This window comes from Tinamus guttatus, unplaced genomic scaffold (genome assembly GCF_059628265.1).
Source record: "Tinamus guttatus ecotype Peru unplaced genomic scaffold, ASM5962826v1 Tinamus_guttatus_pri_ptg000291l, whole genome shotgun sequence".
In the NCBI taxonomy this organism is placed as follows: domain Eukaryota; kingdom Metazoa; phylum Chordata; class Aves; order Tinamiformes; family Tinamidae; genus Tinamus; species Tinamus guttatus.
This window is the reverse complement of record NW_028288825.1, coordinates 1,468,746-1,490,162: the sequence shown is the minus strand read 5'-3', so window position 1 is coordinate 1,490,162 and position 21,417 is coordinate 1,468,746. Positions and strand designations below refer to the sequence as shown.

Below are 21,417 nucleotides of genomic sequence, written 5' to 3'. Positions count from 1 at the left end.
TAAGAATACTCCTGATCTACAAAATTTTAGCAGTTTTGACAGTTCCTTCTGCAAATCATACAATAGGCAAAAGATCAGTGGAAGAGGATGAGGAGGGGATCCAAACAAGGGCCAAAACAAAGGGCCATTTATTTCTAGTTTCTCTTTTCCAAGCTGCTACTGCCTATTTTTTTCTGAAGAGACCATGTTGTATCAACTGGTTTACATTTCAACTTGCTAAAGCATTCTTACTTGAAAGCAAGACTAAATCCTTATAGGAACAAAACAAAATCCTCTAAAGAAATTACTAATTTTTTTTGTGTGCCTTTATAGGTTCTGCTAATTTTCAGTATTCTCCAGTCATCAAGCAAAAATAAAAAAGGTATTTACACTATTGCTGTTTCTAAAGAGCTTTTTGTTTTAAGGAGGAGGATTGCGTTTAAAGGTGCAAAAAGGAAGCGCCATAAGCTCTGAGGCCAGCCACGTACACTATGACAGGGACACTAAATGGCCTAAGCCAAAAAGATAATTTAGATTTCAGTCTTACAAGTGATCAATTTTAAGGGACAAGTCAGAAGGAAATCATATAATTTTATATATATTTTTTTCCTTTAAAAACATAAAACTAAATACCCAGCAGCACAGACTACATTGCTGCACCACTGATGCTAACATCTCAAAGAACTTACATTCCTGACTTCTTCAGACGAGATGCTATTACACCTGAAAAAGCTGTGTAGTCATTTACCATTTAAAATTTACTTCTTGGCTTGCTCCAAGACCAAACCATATGAAGGTGACAATCCAACAGCAGGGTATCTTTGCTGGCAGACAACAAAATTACAGCTTGCTACGTGGATTGCTGCCACCGAAGAGAGGACCTTTCTCCTTGCTCCTGGTCATGCCTCTCTTTCTCACAAACTAGAGGAGGAAGGATTAAAAAAACAGTTTGGAAGAAGATACGCCAACCTAAAATGTTCCAAAACACTATCTAAATGTTGGAAATTACTTATAAAGCCATGTTTAATTGTAATGAATTACTCTGTGCCAAAGATCACAAAGTCTGAAATCTGGAAAAAGCTTCTTTCACATGGGAGCCACTGAACTGCACTCCTGTTCTACCTCCTGTCATAAATCAAATGACAGGACAGACTTCGATGTTTATGCAGCCAGGCTGCCAGTCACAGCAATCCTTCCTGGATATTAATAGTGCTCACACTGAAGTGAAAAATACCCTCTTTCACTCTAGTTTATTGGAAAAAAGTTTGCAACAATCACAACTGATGATGTAAAATGCTGTATTGCCAAAGTTTGCTCACATTCAGCATTAAAATTTAAGTCCAAATGGTAGGGGAAGGAGAAAGGCAGGTTGCAGCCATCTACCACTCACATTCTCTCTGCATTTATACAAGAACCTGATTATACCTTCAAATTAAATCCTTACTCTTTCTCTACACCATAGTAAGATAGGTATTTATTATAGCTCCATTCCAAGTTCACCAAAATACACTTTTGCAAACTGTGTCAACTTAACATACTATGTAATTAGGGTACAATTTGGTTATACAGGACAGAGCAGCATAAATATTTACATGCACGCTATAAAAAAAATGCAAAGTAGCAGTTTTTAACAGTTTTAAAGCATTACTTGTAGTACACTGGATCAGCTGAGCAAAGTATTTTCTGCTATGAGGTCAGAGCTGAGCTGTATTTCCCAACCAGCTGTGGCATTCATATTCTAGATAAGCAGTACACATACAGCACATCCGAAGTATCCACAAATACATGTTTTTTTTGGGGAAAAAAAAATCTGACTGTCCAAAACATATCTGATTTGCAAATAGAAAGATCACAAAGAGAAGATATTTACTTCTATTTGTAATTTGTTTATTGAAACCTCAAAGTGGACAAGGGCTCATTGCCACTGCAGTGTAAATGCAAGACGTGACCAAAGAACAGTCCTCACCAAGGAGGGAACTAGCCTTCAAAAGTGTTTTAAGCTAGCTGTCCAGAAAGATAACCCAGGTAAAGCTGAATAAACTGACACCCCAAGCAGCTAAACACTCCAGAGACTCCAGTAATACCGTGGCCATCCCTCAGGTCCTCAGAGGGAATTAAAACACAGATAAATTGATCTATGATTGCGGTGAAGATAACTCGTATCAATGTTGCAGCAGTTCCTGGGAACCAGCTTTGGCAAACTAGGTGACATGCACTCAAATGACAATTAATACACAAAACGGCTACAGAAATATAAAATGTAGATTTTCCTTCCCCAGAATGTTTTAGCAGAGTCAGCTTCATACTATCTTGCTAAACTGGTAAACTTTTAAAGTCTAGCAAGACTTCTAAAAGCAAACCTCTGCAACCATCTGCAAGCAGACATCACCATATGGTTTAGGATTCTTGAAAAGACTCATCCCCACCGACTTCTCTTAAAATATCCTGCGAACTCCGAGGGGAAATGGCTTATTTAAACTATCAAGTATACACAATAAAGAGGACTGAAAAGAACCACCCTGACAGCAGGGTGGTATTTGTTTTGTATTTATTAATCTAACATTTTAGGAAGCACTTTCCCAAGCAGGTAACTGCCCGCACTACAAAACTAGATGAAAAAAATGCATTTAGAGAGTATTCTTTACGTGAGCAGTCTTGCAATAATTTTTTCATGCCATTATTGCACTGAATTCCAAAAAAAGTGAAAACCAGAGAAGAGACTTCCATTCAAAGTGCACTTGGTGGGTAACAATTTCAAATATAGACCCACTACTGCTTGCAAGTCAGTATTTTAAATTTAAGTTAGGGCTCGAAATTCAGTGCCGTATCAGATTATACCTTTCATTGTGCTTTTCTATTTGAGCTGCTATAGGGTAGCTTCATCTGCAAAAAAAAGTCCTCCATAAAAACAGTATATTAGCAAATGATACCTTCAAATTACTTTTACTTTGGCCCATACACACAGTTGTCCGTGAAGAGCTCATGGAGCTCTGGAGGATGAAGAAACGCTTCTGCTAGCTTGTCTAGACAACTAGAAATATTTTCCAGGCCACTATTCATCTCCCCTCGCCACCTTTACACTGGAGCTCTATTGCAATATTTATTCCACTCATGCTGCTCTTTCTCACATCACGCTGCTTAGTGTTGCACAGCTGCAAAAACCACCTGCTACTCCAATGTAGCTATTGTTTTTTTGCCACCTCCCCCCTACCTCATGGTTCCTGCTGAAAAGGGTTGGCTTAGTCTCCTCTCGAGGCCATCCTCCCCTCTGCCTTTTTGCTGCACTGCAAATGGGCATCCCAGGTGGCTCCCACTAATTATCCATGCGCCTTGGGAGTCTAATTCTTCCTATTGTTAATGCACCAATCTTGAGCCACAAAGTCACTTCATATGGTAATCAGAGACCAGCTGATCCCTGGCTAATACTTCACATACTCAGGAGAACTGATCTTCTGGGGCTATGAGCGAGAACTGAGCCAAGACAAGCTTTGGAAAACAGTGCCCAAAACCTACTGCATCTCTTTCATTTCTAACTCCAAACCATAATAAAAACTTTGCTTGTGAAGCTGAGCTTGGCAGTTACCTTCACCGGCTGTGGTCTGCCTCTTCCATGCAATAACAGCCTGAAAATGTGCATCTTTTTATGCCATTAAAACATAATCTAGTAACTTTTTTAGACTGAATCTTACCATGCTATAGAAGTTCTGGTCTTCACAGTACGCCTGAAATACTAGCTTCAATCCAAAACCAAGATAAGCATTTCTATGAAAACTAGTGCAGGCCACAATTCAACAGTATTGCTGCTGAAGACAAAATAATGACGACTTAAATTCCTGTTCTTCCCTCCCCCTCAGCATTCCCCATGGTCTATCATCACTGCAGTTTAGTTCCTTTTCGAAGTGTGATTAGTTGCCTTATCTAGTTTACCTGCAAACACCTACGCCAGCACAAAAGGGCAGCACGCTATAGCACCAGGGCACAGCAAGGTCTGAGAATGCCTTGAGCTGGGATCATACATCTATAGTCTGAGTGGACTGGGAAATCTTCTTGAACGTCTTCAAGTTTAGGAAGTTCAACAGCATTTCAAGTCAGCAAACTCCTCAGATTGTGATATACTCACTTAAAATCTGAACTGCGTGAGGATTTTTGTATCATGGCTTCTATGATGTAGAGAGCTCAATGGTTCCTCTTGGTTAATAGTAGGTTCTCAAAAAGTCATTCTGAAGACACTTACTTGCAGCACTGGGAATAGTCTTTTGTTAGATCCCAAATGGCAGGAACCAGTATGATTTCTGTAGCCTGCAGCAGCGCCTGATGCGAGTGTTCATTTGAAGAACAATTTGCTGAATGGTGATTCAAGCAACCATTACGTGTGTATCTTCTTGATAAGTAGAAAATAGCTATCGTATGGAAACATATCATTTCAAAGGAGAACGAAGCAAAAATGTTTTACCTCTTCCTCCTCAAGGATGTGGATAAGTGGTTCTTTCTTTAAAAAGTTTCAAACTATCACATAAATGGAAGCATCATTTTGTTTTGCTAACTAAAATGATAGGGTTTTTAAAAAATATTCCTTTAATGAACTACTACCTGTTCAATCCTCCATTATAATACATATACTTCACAATATCATTCTTCAGATTTAATTTATTGTGCTAATGAAAGACAGAGGATACTGCAGCTGTACGAAAGCAGTACCAAACAGTTCAGAGAAAGTAGCGCACATGGACAGCTGTTTGAGAAGCCTTCCTACAAATCTGGAGGGTTTTGCCATAGAGAAAGAGAACCACCTAAATGAATGTCATGTAAATGCTGTACATGTAATGGGCAACTCCAACAAAACATTTTATCATTCACATATGTCCTAGATATGAATATATTATTAGGGCAAAAATTAGAAACAAACCCTCCACAGACAAGTTACATACATCCTTCTCTAAGCCATGACTCACCTGGGTTTCAGAGTAATTTTCCCCTTACTATAGCCTTCACTTTGTCTAATGCTCAGGTATCAGCACTATAACCATTTCAAAAGGTCTTCACAGAGCAGTTAAAATCATCCTGTTTCCCCACTAGATACTATGTTTTCTCCAGAGGTAAGTCAGAAAAAGAAACCAACTATTTCCCCTTTCTCCCTCCTCCTAAAATGGCTTTGTAGACAGTATTTTATAGGTAAAAGGCAGCTGGCTATGCTTTAACAGACTCTGTATGTAAAAAGAATAGATGAACACATGTGCAGTGCCTATTGGTGGTTATCTGCATAGTCTTCATTTTCAGAAACAATAAAATCATTTATCATGCCTACTCTCCAAACCATTTACCTACCTCAAAAGGTAAACTGGATTCACTAATATCTGTTATGGAATTAGTTAAAGCTTGATGTCAAAAGAACTGTGTATTAGGAAAAGAGAAACATGGGCATGTCCAGATAACTGCTGCATTTCAGTCTGCATATAGGCTCTTCACTGATCTGAAACCCCAAACAGATGAGTCAGTGTAAAGAAAGTGAAGGAAAAGACTCTGAAGCAGGTATATATTTAGCAGCAGGTTAGAGGGAAAGAAAAGGCTCAAGGACAACGACAGGTCTTTTTTTTTTTTTCTCCTTCAGTTAAACCCCCAATGCATTTTTGTGAAAGAAAGCCAGTCTTTTGCTTTTAACTGTAGCCCAAAACTGCATTATGTCTCCTGGGTGCTTTGATTTTTTTCTTCTTTCTAAATCTCAGCATATAGAGAGCTCCAGGGCTCCGTAGGAGATATTATTAAAAGCATGCCTGCAGAAGCAGAGATCACTCACTGCCCTTATCCCCTGCGTTCACGAGCGGAGCTCCCCCCACCCGGGCAGCATTGTATGAGATTTCACACAAACAGTAATGTCCTTTTTAAAGAGGCTGAAAAATTTAAAGTCCTTTAAGAGCAGGCATAGCGTTCCTTCAAATTGGAGTGGGAAACAAAGCACAAATGTGTTTCATTTCTTCAGAAAGCTCACATCCACCTTCAAAATTCTATCAAATAAACTTTTTTGTCCTGTATCTAGGTAGTATTACAAGATATATCAGAGGTTTATAAAATGCATAAAATCCCAGTGTGAACAAGATATAAGCAATCTCTACAGTTATTTTTTCCCAGGCTACTTGAAGTTTCTAAAGTCCAGATGTTTTTCCAACTCTTTTCTCTTGCACCATCACAAATATATCATCTTTTCTTAATGTTGCTTTTGTGTCTGTGTTTTCAGCAGTCCATTTTTCTTTTCTTTTTCCTTTCAAATATTGTACACACATACCTTTGGGGTTACTTTACTGTATTAGAAACATGAGATTAGAAAGTTATGTTGAAAAGTTATGTGTTTATGCTGTAAATAACTTTGTAAGAGGGTTCTGTCTTCTAATGCCTATAGACACATTTCCAAGGTCGTACCTTCCCCATTAGAGTGCTATCATGCATTTAACAGCAAAATGCCCACTAACCTTCAACAGAAGGGGTCAGGAAGTTTATTTTAACCCTCTACTTTCCAGCCTAAAGATTGCAGAAAGAAATTGAAGATATTGTTTGTTTTTACCACCCTTACCCGGATGCTCCTCAGCCATATCTAGATACACACGTGTTTAGAGTTCAGACCACTGAACTCTACGCACGGACCATTTGAAAACTGCCATCTGAGGCTCACTGGAGAACAAACTGTATCATTTCTGATTCAATAGGAATGTGAAGAGAACCTGTTTAGTTTGTAACATGAAACAGAAATACATCGTTGTCCCCATTTTGTCTGCTAAAAATCCGATTAACCGATACAATGCTACAATTCATCACGTATCTGAAGCAGAGGATTTCCCTTCATAGGCCTGCAAGTGATGTCCAGTTAAGACTGCACTAGTACCATTGAATTCTGCTAGTTTTTAAATGCAGACTGCTAAAGTTTCCTGTTTTGCAGTGGCTACACAGATGAACCATCCTCAGTACGTGCAGTAACACAGCAAACACCCTTCTACAGTGAGAGGCAAATGAAAGGTAGTATAAAATAAACATTAGGATAACAAAATAAATCCACTACAATGGCCTCAGGGCAAAAGTATATACAGGAAAAAAAAAAAAAAAAAGGAATTTTGAAAACATAAGTGACTATGGATGAGTTTGGGAAAGAATTTGTGGAACTTACCTATGGTGCAGTTTGTGGTTATTTTTCTTCGCTTGGGGTTGTGTCGTAGCAATTCTAACTCTCGTTTGGTTGGCTCCCATGTTGAATACTTCTCTCCAATGCCTAGGCAGACGAAAAGAAAATTTCAGAAAGTTGTTTAGTAAAAGGATATAAAAGGCTGTTCAAATAAAAATGTGCAATATGCTGTCCATTAAGTTAGATCCAGTCTATATGCAACTATAAGAGACTGATTTAGAAAGACAGCAATGGCCTTCCAACAAACAAGAATTAACAGCAGGAAGGAGAGAAAAAAAAAAGTTACTCATACAGAATACATTTCCATTCCTAAGTAACAGGTTTCTGCTGTGAAATTATAACCTCTGCTTCAATTAAAAAGGAATTCCAGCACAACTGTCAATTTGCTATTATTCAGAAACTCATTTTTTTGGTGCTTTTCAGGAGGTCCAATAACAGCACCATTGTATGATTTTAGAAGAAGATAGAGGACAACCAAGTAGTATTTTGTCATTGGAATTTGACGAGTTATTAAACAGATCCAACTTAATGGACAGACACAGTTTTAGTCTTTACAGATGCAAAGCAGAAATTAGTAATTCGGAGATACTAAACAGCATATGGTCTAATTACATGTTTTTGGACACATTATCACAGAATATGACCTCTTCTTAGAACCACTGCCGCAGCAGCAGACATTAGCAAGTTATAGTATTTGATATGTATTTCAGTAGGTATTGGTGTACCTATTATTACCAGGAAATATAGGTAGAAGTAAAAAACACACAAAAAAAAACCCAGCAGAAACCCACACGCAGCATAAACATCCCCTTAATACTTAAATACCTTGGGAAAAATCTTTTTTTTTTTTTTCCTGTCTGCAGCTGAAATCTGCCATTATCCTTTTAAAACATCAATATTGTATTTCGAGCACATTTATTTTGTTCAGAAGAGAGGGGGGCAGAAATGAGTCAGGTAATCAGTAAGGGGAAGAGGGCAGAAGCAGGCACGGAGCTGTGTTCTGCGCAAGCCTCGCTCGAGACGAGCGCAGCAGCGAAGCCCCCGTGCTGCCCAGCTCAGCACTGCTGCAGCAGCCTATGCAGCAAAGAGAAACTGCTATGCAAGGTCAAATCCAGTGAGCCACGAAAGCATCTTGGCATAAAAAATAAAGAATAATAAGGTGACAAGCAATCTATTCTAAAACTGAAGATTAAAGTCAATTAAGAGTCATATTTTTCATAGAATGCATGCACCTGAATCAGTGCTGTGCTACAGAAAATAAATTATAAATCACACATATGAAAAGCAGAGTAGAAATCTAGCTAGAGGCTTATACATTCTGCATAATAGACATTAAATTTTAATAGCTCTTTGATCTTCATTTTCAGAAATAGCTATGCTTGTCGGAAGTTACCCACCCAAAAATGTTCAATTCATAGTTACTGCTGACCCTCCAGGTTCTAGCAATGAAACATTTCATTTTTTGATTCACGAGAATGAGAAAATTCATGTTTATGTGTGTGCACCATTTTTTTTTTACTTCATTTGATTCAACAACACATTAGGCAATGCATAAGGAAGACCACCAAAACTCAAACAGTCCCTTTCCTTTATCCAAGGTTCAGCATTAAGCAACACACCCAGGGAAAGAGAAGAGGAAAGTTGCTATGTAACACACTGACGAGCTAAAATAGCTGCAATGCTTTGAACAGACTCCACGGTAGGCACAGGCAAACGCCCAATGAAGCGACTACGGAGACGCACATATGACAGAACACTGGCCTGCAACAAGTTTTATATTAGACATCTGCAGCAAACCTTTTCATAATTGCAGCATTCCCATAGGAATTTATAGAAATTGGTTTTTAAGAAAAGCTCAGAATTGTTTTCAGCATCTTGTTATTACCAGCTATTGCACAGGCCACTGGTAAGCTAAGTCTTGTATTTATTTACACTATAGTTTAAGCAAGGCCAAACACAATCCGTGTAATTTGACAACAGGATGAGACCTTGCAATAAAAAAGTAACAAAACCTCAGGTCTGTTTAAACCCTGCCTCAAAACCAAATATACTTACAGCAAAATTCATACCTGCCAACACATGTGCGCTCAACTTCATGCATGCAATTGTTCTATGTTAATGGGGCTACTCATATAATTATATATTTGTATATAATTATGTTGCTTAAATGCTTACAGGATTGGGACCAAAGCATTTCATAATGAGTTCAACTCTAAGTAAAACTAAATAAAACAGACTGGATAATTTTGTAGGATTCTGAGTGAATCAAATGGTGTTTAATTAAGAAGAAATCAAATCAAATAGAAAACTACATATAGTTAATACCACGACAAGCAGACAGAGTAAAACAGAAAACTCTCTTACAGAAGTTTCTCATTAGAAAGAGTGCAAGTTTAAAAAAAATAAAATAAAAAATAAAAAAGGAAAAAAACACCCACCCAAGTGTTCTATTCCCTTCTTGAATTCCTCCTATATAATTTAACAGGAACATTGAGATTTCGAGGTTGAAAGTTTGGATAGAAAACAAACAACTCCTCCCACCTCCCGATCTATTCATTAGGGTTGGTTCCATGTTTTGAAATGAAATAACAAAACAAGATTTAATAATACTCATGAATACACCTATATAAATTACCTTAAACGGAAAGACTTGTAAAACATGCAGAGACCATTTAAAGCGAAGTAGTGCAATTGAAGTGAAAAGTCTATTATTTCAAAATGATGCTATAAAATAGCCAGGGATTCTTGTTAGCATTTAAAATCTCCATCCAATGATTAATTTCATTAGGCCAAACACCTGCATTTTCATTTTTCAGATAATTTACTGACACACAGGCAAGTGAAAGAGAAGGGAATGAAGGCTCTAGTTCATAAAAACTACAATTTTTTCTTACTTGACTACCCTTTAGCAAATAGCCCTTCATCATTTACCTCCCTCTGCTATAATCTGAACATTAATTAGGACAAAATGCTCAATGTGTTGTCACTTCCCCCATTAATAAAGATAAGAATATCTAATACCAAAGAAAAAATGTGGAGTTGCAACTTGTTCAGAGCTATCCAATATCACCCTGAACTACTGCTGGACTAGTGAACTCATCACGCTGAAGAGAGAGTTAACATTGCAAGAATATGAAATGAATCTCATGATATTCGGCATTTTTCTTAAAGTTTCTTCTCCAGGCATCATGTTGTTATGTGAACATGCAGCTAAGCATGTATTGGTATCTTTCAAGCACTGTGGACAGAAATTTGAAAATAAGCTCTGTTTACACGTCAATTTTAAAACAATCTCTATTTTTTCAAGCAGACTAGATTCACTTTTGTTAAGCTTAGACAAAAGTATCTGAGATGAAGCTACTTGTGGTAGAAAAATAACAGCCAGACACTGAGCTTGTGAACTGCACTGATCTTGAGGGTCAGTCTGAAGGGACAGTCCCTCACTTCACACTCATGTAACCTGGGGGATTATAAACAGGGATGGACTGCCATTGTTGGAAGGTAAAATTTTCTACTACTTTTTTATTCTTTAGATTAATTTGCTGAGAAATACACAAGGTTTTATGATGCAATGCCATAAAATAAAAGTTCCTATGCTACAACTTTAAGGAAAATGTCTGTTTTATGTACTCCAGTAATTTAAAATAGAGGAACAGACAGGTATTTATAACTTTACTGGTCATTACTGACATGTTCTCCAGGGACAGCAGATGTGATGTACATTAAATATAAATACATGCTATTCATTAGTCTGTTAACCAGTCCAGAGAAGTTTTTTGTGTCTGTCAGTTCCTCTCAGGGACTCTTCTCTCCAGCACACACTTTTGTGGCCCACCAAGCCAAGATGAATGATCCAAATTAACATTCTCCATTTCTCCAGAAAAGCATTAGAGCAGCCTGAAGTCCCTTAAAGGAACAGTTTGGCTGGATCTTGGAACAGATTTGCTATGCCTGGAGGCACAAATAATTATGTTACCTTTAAGAACAATGTAATAAAAGGTCCTGAATTTACACATTCAAAGAGCAGATTGGTAGAATCTCTTCTTCTAGAGCATCTTGAGCAAGTATAATGCTAGTGTAGCTGACAAATTTAACATAAAACAAGTCCAGAAAAATCCACATTTCCATATTTTCTTGCTTTGAAAGCAAGTACTTTGTGCTGATGCATTTTATGCTACATTTTCATGTTCTAGAAGTTACTTGGACCCTCCCTATCCCCCTTTCCTGGATAGATTCCTTCAAAATGAGGAACAAACAAGTAGAATGTGATCTGTAGTCAGAATTGAGCAAGGGCAGCTATAGTTTTGATATGCCATCAGAAAAACTCTACTTAATACAATGCTAGCTATTTTTAAAATTGGAAATGAGGTTAAGAATGGTTTGAAGTCATATCAGCCCTGACTAAGGCTGTCACATTGAAACACGATGCCATGGATTCGGTAAGAGCAGTGCATTCCTAGACAGAAGTTCTGCCTTCAAATACTGACTTCCCCACTTTAAGAAAACACAATGGAAGATGGTGAGCGACTATAAGTGATGCTTAAAAACTACTTGGTTTAGTTAGCATAAATGCTACTTCCTTTCCTTTCCAAAAAAAGGAAAAAAAAAAAGTTTGTTCTGGTGTAGCTCTGTCAAAGGAAGGGCATATGAAATTAAGACTATCGTAATCATTTGATCACTGGAACATATCCAAACAAGAGAAAAACAATTTGCATGATAAAACTGGCATTCTTAACTGTGATTCATGTATAAAATGGCAGGATAATCAGCAAAGGGACGCTTGTTAGTGAAGTGCGTCGCCAGCCCACGCTTCTTACCTGTCATTGTACACTGGTAGTGAGAAACCACTGTTGGGGTGAAGGCTAAAAAAGAAAAAATTAGGGAAAGCAAACTGAATAATAAAACAAATGTGTGTACATATATTTGTGTGTAAATATTTCTACATATATACTGTGAGTGTACCATGAAAGCACAGGTGTGTATGTAAGCTGGCACGTTCTATTAAAAAATAATAATAAAAAAAAAGTCACACACAAAGGTGGCATTTCATGTGAGGGGAACCGATTTCTTGCCTCTACTACCCAAGTTAGCCTAAAGGAATCGACTATTACATTCTCTACCTAACACAGTTCTCACTCTAATAGTATTAAGTTTTGCAGAATTAAAGTTAGCTATTTTTATATTTGTAATTAAAACTAGTTTGCCTCATTTTAGTGTGGCGCACATGTTAAACTAACAGTCTAACTCCTAGAAAGCAATAGCTATGCATCTGTCTCTCCCACAGCCTATATAACTACTGTCTGTAAAGAGCTTTCTCTTTTTTTTTTTTTTTTTTTTTTAAACCATTGACGAATGGGAGGGACAGGTATGATTAAAAACAAAAACAATAAATTCAGGCAGGAAAACCAAACCTTGTAATTTCCAAGCTTTTCGTTGTTCTTCTTTGGCAATTTGTTCCATGTCTTTGTCGTATATGTAATCTTGACACATAAAGCAGTATATACCCCCATACAAAAGGTCTATGGCTGCAAAACAGAAGGGAAGTTGGGGAGAAGGGGGGAAAAAAAAGAAGAAAAAAAAATGTGAGTTCATAAAAGAAAAGACATTTTAAAGTACGTTTCCAAGTTAGCACTATTTCTTCTCCGCAGTCCACAAGAAAATTCTGTAGCTCAGAATCTGAAAAACCCTAGGGAATTTTTTTTCAGTTACTTCTGGCACAGCGAGGCAACAAAGCATTAGCTGCCTCCGAGTTGCTTGCAATTCACAACATACGTTTTAGACAAAGCCGGATGCAAGTAAGCAAGAGGCATAATTAAGGAACTGATTGTAATAGCTGAAGAGCACTGTACCACAATCTGAAGATTTGATGTGCCAATCTGAATCATCTTTGCTTTGACTTAAGCAGTTTCTATCCAAATCCATTAGGACAATTATAAGGTATCTATTAAAAATACAAGTGAAAACTCAAATAGAAGACAGCAATGAAAACTCAAGACTTATTTGTCCAGGGTCATAGTTTTCCCAGAGTGGTTTATTCCACCATCTTTCCTTGCTCTTTCAGTCCTCATCTTTTCCATCTTCTTCCAGTTTTTCCATGACTTTGCAGTGTTGTACATGCTGCCTTTATCTGTTTATTACCTAAAGAAGTTTCTATAATGTTTGTTTGCTCTAATCTTCCTTGTGTGTTTATCATTTTGTTTTGTCTATTTGGACTGCAATCAATTTGTATGGAAGGCAAAGGCTGCCTGTATAATCTTGCACGATGTCTGGAACAGCCAAACTCTCACGTGGTTTTGGAGAGCTTAGTAAGCTCCTATGACAGAGTAGCACCAAAACTGCAGTGGAGATCAGTCATAAAACCACTATGGCATGTTAGAAAAATAAAATCACAGGTAAGTTAAAAATAGTTAGCATGAATTACACTATACTTACTGTGGCATCTATTCTGCTGCCAGTCATGTGCAGAGATCAACAAAAAGAGCTTGAAAATCCAAAATATCAATCCCCAAACAAAAATCAAATATCACTCATATTTGTAAAAAAAGCTACAAACCCTTAGCAGAACACTGATAACTCTACCTGGTGAGCACAAATACTCAATACTTTGCAGCCACCATTAGAGTGGGTAGGCCCACGCCATGCTCAGAGGGTTCACAGTTCTCTCAACTTTCTGGCTTTAGGCACGAGAATGAAGTACAGATATCAAGACCCCAGCAAGAGACAACCTTACACAGGATAAGCCACTTACCCAGAGCAGAATGGATTTATGGCATAAAGGATCAAAAAGGTTAACAGAGGGCTCACTAAAAGCCCTAATTGTCCAAGGGCTGATGAAGAACTCTTGAGAATACATTCCCTCTTCAGGGCACTTGGGTGCACAATGCAGCTGTACGGATGCCAACGCTTTTAGTGGCATTAAGGAGCCTGCAATAGGTTTTGGGCAAATGTCCTCAAGGACTGAGAACAAGCAGGTCACACAGGCCTCAGTGTAACAGAATGAAAAGGCAGGAATTTCTAATGAAAGACATAACACGGCTTCTAGGAAAAAGGTCATAATAAAAAGAACGTTCATAATAAGCTTATTTTTATTCCAAGCCATTTGGATTTCTCCCTTGCCCTAAAATACATATTACTTTAATCTTATTCTGGTCTCCTTGAAATAACACAGAATTCTTTCTTTAGAAGATAACTAGAATCTCCCTGTATCCCTTCATACAAAAAATTCTACACATTGCAACACAAAAGCGGGGAGTAGGTCAGGCAGCTTTACTCTAAAATGAAACATTGGATGCCAGTCTGGAGAAACAAAGGGGTACCACAGAAGACCACGTGTAAATGAGAACAACTTTATCTTCTAGTGCAAGTGCCAGATAGTAGAAGACAGCAGCTCAGGGATGAAGGTTTAATTTTAGGCTGTAAAAGGTCTTCTTCAGCCTCTCCATCTGGGAGCCAAGTGTTTTGTTCAAGCTTGAGTGCTTTATTTTGCCAAATATATCTACTGACGTCCTTGTGAAGATGTTAAGAGACCAGAGACAGTGGGAACATGGTAACAATATGTAAAAGAGCAGGGAACTGTGCCACATCCTGAGAGTACGAATGACAGAGCATGGATGGGTGCCTCATCCAAACAAGCAAGGAACATGTATGGTCAGCTCAGCACAGCCCTATGCAACCAGATTAATGCTGCACAGTTGAACATGGGATATTTCCCCATGGTGTGTGATAACCTTTCAGCGGTTCGAGTCTCTGCAAAACAATCTAACTATTCAGCCTTTCTTAGAAGCTTGTTGCTTTCAAGTACAGCAAGAGCAAGATGAAATTCAGGTCATTTTTTACTTGTGATAAAATTAATTCAGCAGCAAACTTCTGTGACTCAGTCTTGGCATGTTATCAACCCGAGATCAACACATGTTGCTTCCACGCAAGTCACCTACATTCTATTCAAATGCTCTAACAAATAAAACTGGTAACCTTTCTACACAGTACCGCAAGCCAACACTCCAGGCTAATTCACACCCCCTAATTCTTACTGAAATGTTAATCATTAAGCCAGTTATAGATAACAGTCTTAAGTCCACAGGAAGGGATTTTTCTAAACTTCAGCCAACTCTCCACTCATTTTGGTGCTAATATATCAGATACAGAAAAGAAGTATGTAAGTGTCTTCTTTCTTCTTTTCCTGGCACCTGAAAACTGCAACACATAAGAATTAATTAACTGACAAGATAAAGTTTACTGATCTGAGCAAGAAAATCTTACTAACCTCAATGAGAAAACACATTGCCAAAATCCTCTAGCAGACCCATCTGACACATCAATCAGATCATATTTGATTTATGCAAGGAATTTAGTGAGCAGAAACACTGAAGGCCACTCACTCTTTCCCCTCACCTGTTCTATCTGTCAAGATGAGCTGTTAATATGTACATTAACAGCCCACACTTCACATTTGGATTAACCAGGGGCCCCTGCCGTCAGGACGTCCATCACGCACGTGCCCATCTCTGTCCATCAAGAACTGTGTGTTAGCCACTGCTGTCCTCTGCTACTGTTGGTATTTTAGTGGTACTTGCAGTCAAAGTACTTCTCATCCCTATAAAGGGGGAAAGGCGTAAGCTTTCTAACAATATTCATTAACATCCTACTGGATCCCCAATGCTGCCCTCAGCATGTCACTAGAATAATTAACAATTTACTGAGCTCTTTCGGCCAAGCATAAAACAGTGTTTGGAGTCTTCTTTTATAACCTGTTTGGGCAAAGAAAGGAAGAATACACAACATAATCCAATTACTATGGACACATGGCATACAAGTCGATTCCCTTGGCAAGTCTTCCTGAGGATTACTCTTTACAGAAGCTACCTATTTGCTTCTCTGACAAATACATATAAAATGGACACACATACACACCTGCTTACACTCACCCAGAAGTCTCATCAGTTTTAATAAACCAATGGTTTTCCTACTGTGTTCTGTGATCACATCAGACTGAGAAGCTGGGCAGCTGGCCTAACCATACAGTATTTAGAGCTCTCCGGAGGGTTACCTGCCCATGTTAATTCTTCCAGAGCAACTCTTCCTTTTGCTTTTATTCATAACCCATTATAGTGCCATGATTAAAGTCTCCTAATGAGTTATATTTCGGAGGTATGGTCCATTGGTTCTTCACCAAGTTCAACAGCTATGCTGCAGTGTGAAAAGGGAAAATTGCAGGGGGTTCAAGAACACTTAAGGTAGCTTTAAATCTAGCTAGCTCTGGTAGCAAGGAGCAGGGATGGTGAGGAAGCGTGGATTTCAGTGCATACATTAACATATGATCCCCAGCAGACTGCAATAACCCAAACTAATGCTTGAACACCATTTCATTGATGTCCAGATTTTACACAGGAAAAATGAACATCAAATAAGCAAAGTTCCACGAAAGAAACTGTACTTACATTGTTTTTGTTTGCATTTATGCACACACTTCAAAGAAAAATATATACCTATTTCAAACACAGCCTACCGTCTTTTGAATTTGATGCCTTCATTCAGAAGTTACTGGATGACACATTTGATGGATGCGCAGATCCAAAAACATCATTTTCAAATGGAGTTGCCCCAAATACTTGGGCTTCCTAAAACCACTGAGAACTGCAGCCACTTATTTCCCCTGTAAGTCCCCAGTGTCTTCCTACTGTTGCCAAAATATAGCTTCAGACACCGAGTATTTTTATGCGCTTAAATGAGATGGCCATGGTTAAGGAGATACTTCAGGGCACTTCGATCTCTAATAATCAGAATTGAAATATTGTATTCATCAAGGTTTTTTTTTTTTTTTTTAAACAGCAATGAATATTTAAGTGTTTTAGTGGGTTGTTCTCTAAAGCCACCAGACTCACCGAGATGCCTACGGGCCGCATTCGTATCCAGGTTGCTAGTGTTTCAAGTGGCTGATTCATGCACAATTAAAACAAGGCAGGTACCCAATATGAAGCTGCAAACCACCAAAATAAACCCAGGAGCCAAGTGACTGGCTTCCAGTTGCACACTTGTCTCAGTTTAGAACACCAAACTACAACATCATGGAAATTCAAGTCAGGAAAGGCAAGGTGTTCAGATGCAGGAAGAATGTCTCACTCTCCCTATGCAATCAAGTAATTAGTTAGGGCCATGGGCTTATTTATGATGAGCAGATTAACTCCAGCCACTAGACCTTACTGAAGAACACCATCTGTGCACACAGAATACTACCTAGGAGCATGCAGCATGGCCATGCCAAGGCTGCCTAGCACTTCCCATTGTCAAAGATACTTTGCCTTTCTTAAGTCCTTTCCCTGCCCTTCTTTGACCTTGCCAACTTCAATGGTTTCCTTGTTTGCAGCAAATCTTTGAAAACTCAAACAATGAAATCCTCCCTGCTAAAGCACCTTTTCTGGATCCTATGAAATTATATTCAGGTTTAGGACAACCTGTTCACCATCTGTAGTATCTTGCAAGTTATTTCCTAGAACATGGGATATGGGATATATATGGGAACATGGGATATACCAAGAACAGGTAACACTGCCTTGTAATTACCAACAACTCCATGTGTTTTGACACACCATCCCTGAGCAGTCCATCCCAGGAAAATCAACACCCATGGCTTTCTGTAACTGAGATCATTTTCATTTATTTATGGGGGATGAAGGATGTCAATAGAATAAATTAAAAAAAAAAAAAAAAAAAAAGAAGAAGAAGAAAAAAAGAAAGCATAGCACTGAAAACTTCCCTTATGAGGGAGGAAGAAAAATAGCTTGAATAGTTCATGTCATCTAGGTCCTGGAAAGGTCAGTGTTCTCTATCTCTTCTCAAAGGTTTTCACATCTGTGTAAGAACTTCATATTACATTACCTATGCTCAGGCTAGTGGAAACATCAACCTACCATGACGACAGACTAAAGTAACAGAGATTGTGCAATGTAGAAAGTAAAGAAGTTCATACTGCTGGATATTTTGTCATCTACCTGTCAGTATCACCCACATCCACCCCTCAAGGAGTGTATTAAAATATGGACAATTTAATATTAGACATTCGAAAGGCAGGCAGATACAACAGCACAGGTACCACTGTAAGGTCAGAATGTGAGTGTCTAGTTAGTACTGCTAAGGGAAGCAGAGGTAACAAGCGATGTATTTTAAGAATACTCTGGACTATGATCCTGAGGGCTCCTAAGATATATGGCTTTAGCTGCAAAAGCATCCTTTGCTGTGCTCAGACAGCTGTTGCAGCTGAAATCTATGATATTTCTCAGAACTGTGATTAAGTGTGCAATTCCTGCTAGTCTCCATGGAGACTGATGTTGGCTCAGCAAAAAGTCACCAAGTGTTTTAAAATAATTCCTGTTCATGTTGAAATTTCAAAGGATTTAACCCCTTTTTTACCTAACCCATTTTTTACCAATCAAAAGAGAAGTAGTATTAGCAAAAAGCACTAGTAAAACAAAACCAAAAAATACACACTTGTCATATAGCTGAAAATTAAACATCAAAATATAAAATAAAGGAGGAGAAAAAAAATTAATCTCTGGAACTAGAAATCAATGCAGGTGTGCAATCTTCACATTATGTGAATTTGTGTACCAAGTACATTACATCTACCTGCAAAAAAATCCTCTTTAAGGTGATATAATACTGAACTCTGCACTTTGGCTTGCATAATTAACTGTTCCTCTTTTTATCTAGAGGCCTCCCCTTTTGGGAAGTACCTTGTCTCTGACTCTCTCTATTGACCATGACAGCAACTACAACAGTTTTTAAGGTGCATTTAGAGCACATTCACACAGAATCTCCCACCTCATCCTCATTTTTGTTTTTCTCTTTCAAAAAAGCAGAAGACATTTCATTATACCAACAAATTCAGCTAAAGCTGAATTTAAGCTCCCAAGTACATAGATAAAATAGCAGCTTACAACATCTGCAGTTTAACAGTTTTTAAAACACTCGCCTAAAATATGCAAGTTTAATAGTGGAAATATTGTAATGTTCACACAGTAGCCACATAGAAACAAATATAGTGTACGGCTTCAATTTAGCACTGCATTTTCGAAACTGTTGGCCATGAACTTAAAATGATATTGAAGAACAAAGTATATATATATATATATATAGTGTCTGTGTATATATATAGATATATATATAGATATATATGTGTGTATATATATATATATATTGTCTGTGTGTATATATATATATATATATATACACATACATACGCACACACACACACACACACCCACCCTCCAAAATTCTTATGAGTTTCAGCACAACTTGTACTTCTGTGCTGATGAAGACTCTAATACTAAATATCAACTTCAAAGCTCTTTTGGCTTACATTTGTAATTGTGATATAAAATTGCCACATAGGATTTTGATGTGTGGTGGTGGGAGAGATGTGTTTTTGTCCTGAAGAGCATAAAGACACAAGGACATTGGCCTACCTATGTTTCCAACATTTCTAGACCAAGAAACATCCCCCTTCTGAACCTCACCTTTTTTATTACTGCAAGCAGCACGTCGCTTGTCACTGAAACACTGGAAATGGGAGTGACAAGGCAGCAAGTTAAAAACCACTAGTGATTAGGTCAGGATGACGGCAGCTTACCTAAATTGTGTCGCTTTGTCTTTGCGTGCTCGTGAATATGTTTCTTTGTAAAACAGCCAAAGAAGACACAGTAGAGGCAAGAGTGGAGTCTATTCAGGTGGGCACCACACATATGACAAATGCACGACTTTGCCTGAAAGAGAGAAACAGTCAACATGAACGATGGAAATACATATCACAGGTCAGCATTCAGCTCATTCTAACTTATTTTGGATGTCTGAGGATGCTAACTGGATGTAGAAATAACTGCTAGATTTCTCTCTCAGTCGGTGTCCTTGAAATGCTGCAGGCCAGCAGGGAGTACTGAAGTTCTGCCTCCATTTGACAGAAGCACCAGTTGGAGGCTGAAACAGAGAAAAACTCTTCCATTTGCCCCATATGTTTCCAAATCTCAATAGGGAGCAGATCTTGTCTAAACACAGACAATAACCAAGCCACTTACAACTCTCAGCCTGCAGTTTAATGAAGACTTCCAAGCAGCTGCACTGCTGCTAAAAAAAAAAAAAAAAAAAAAGTGCATTTCTATTCCCAAACCAACCTCAGATCAGCCTAATGATCTGCCATGTGCCAAGAGGGGAAAAAAAGCTGCATGGGAAACAAACCCACCACTCCCTCCCAGACTGACCTGCCTCAGGGCCTCGACCTAGTGCACTAAGTAACCACGCAAGCCATTTGTGCTCGTGCAAAACCTGTGGGCAGCAAGGCCAGCTGAGTGCCAATGTCGTGGTAGGGCTGAACGGATGACGGGTACCAAAGGAGGGAGCTCCAAGTACCAAAGGAGGGAGCTCCGAGCACCTCTGCTCGCTCCGGGCTCTCCGCGAGCGCACCAGCCCCTCGCCAGCTCTACCCCTTGGAGCAACGCGCTTTGCTACTGGAGCTGCTTCAACTTCCTGTCCTGGAAGCTCAAAACTAGACCAAAAAAAGGTAATTTTCTGCCAGATTGCTAAGTCAGAAGGTTTTTTTTTTTTTTTTTTTGGTAAAGAGGTGAAGAGGTGGCAGTGGGATGTAGCCTCAATGAATGCCAGAGCCAAGATAAAGCGGAGAGGTAGAGGAATGAAGAGCCAAAATGTGCAGCTGGTGGGAGCAGGAGAACCTCCTGCAAGGAGCTTTGCTCAGTGCTGAGCCGCCAGATCCAGCAAAAGCTGCAACAGAACTTTAGCATTAACGTGTTTGGGAGGATACAGCATTGCACTTGTCTGCTGGGAGATTCAACCAGATGAATTAGAGTTCTTCCTACCAGCCCATGAAACAGCAGCCCAACACCAAATTCACACAAGCCAAGTGGTTACTAGAGTAATTTCAGCACCTGCTGCCTGGCTTGGACTGCAGTTTGGGAAGTGACGTGCTTCCAACTCCACTGAGTGACCCTGAAGGGAAAGGTGCCATGAAAACCTCCCGAACTGACTGAAATTAACAGGCAGGAGAACCTCATGGAGCCGTTTGTACTGCAGTGATAACTATACATTTAAGGAGTAAGCCTTTCCCCCGCCCTTTTTTTTTTTTAAAAATGAGAAGATTCAGTAGACTGGACTCCCAGTGAGACCTGAAGCCTTCTTTAAACCAACCAAACCTCCTCCCCTCTTAGCATTAAATTCACGTGCTTCAACAAGAGCTTTGAAAGATTACTAAAATTCAAGACTTCAGA

General features: G+C 38.7%; 1 protein-coding gene across 2 annotated transcripts in view; it reads right to left on the bottom strand.

Moving 5' to 3' along the window:
* USP22 (ubiquitin specific peptidase 22) overlaps positions 1–21,417 on the bottom strand; it is a 92,856-nt gene that overhangs the window by 40,056 nt on the left and 31,383 nt on the right. Inside the window, exons 2-5 of one of the 2 annotated variants that reach the window (XM_088527773.1) lie at positions 19,773–19,905; positions 12,559–12,672; positions 11,965–12,009; positions 7,133–7,234 (exon numbers count right to left, since the gene is read on the bottom strand). In XM_088527773.1, the coding sequence (XP_088383899.1) occupies positions 7,133–7,234; positions 11,965–12,009; positions 12,559–12,672; positions 19,773–19,905 (394 nt within the window). The remainder of the gene's footprint in view (positions 1–7,132; positions 7,235–11,964; positions 12,010–12,558; positions 12,673–19,772; positions 19,906–21,417) is intronic. The other variant, XM_088527774.1, reaches the window with a different exon arrangement.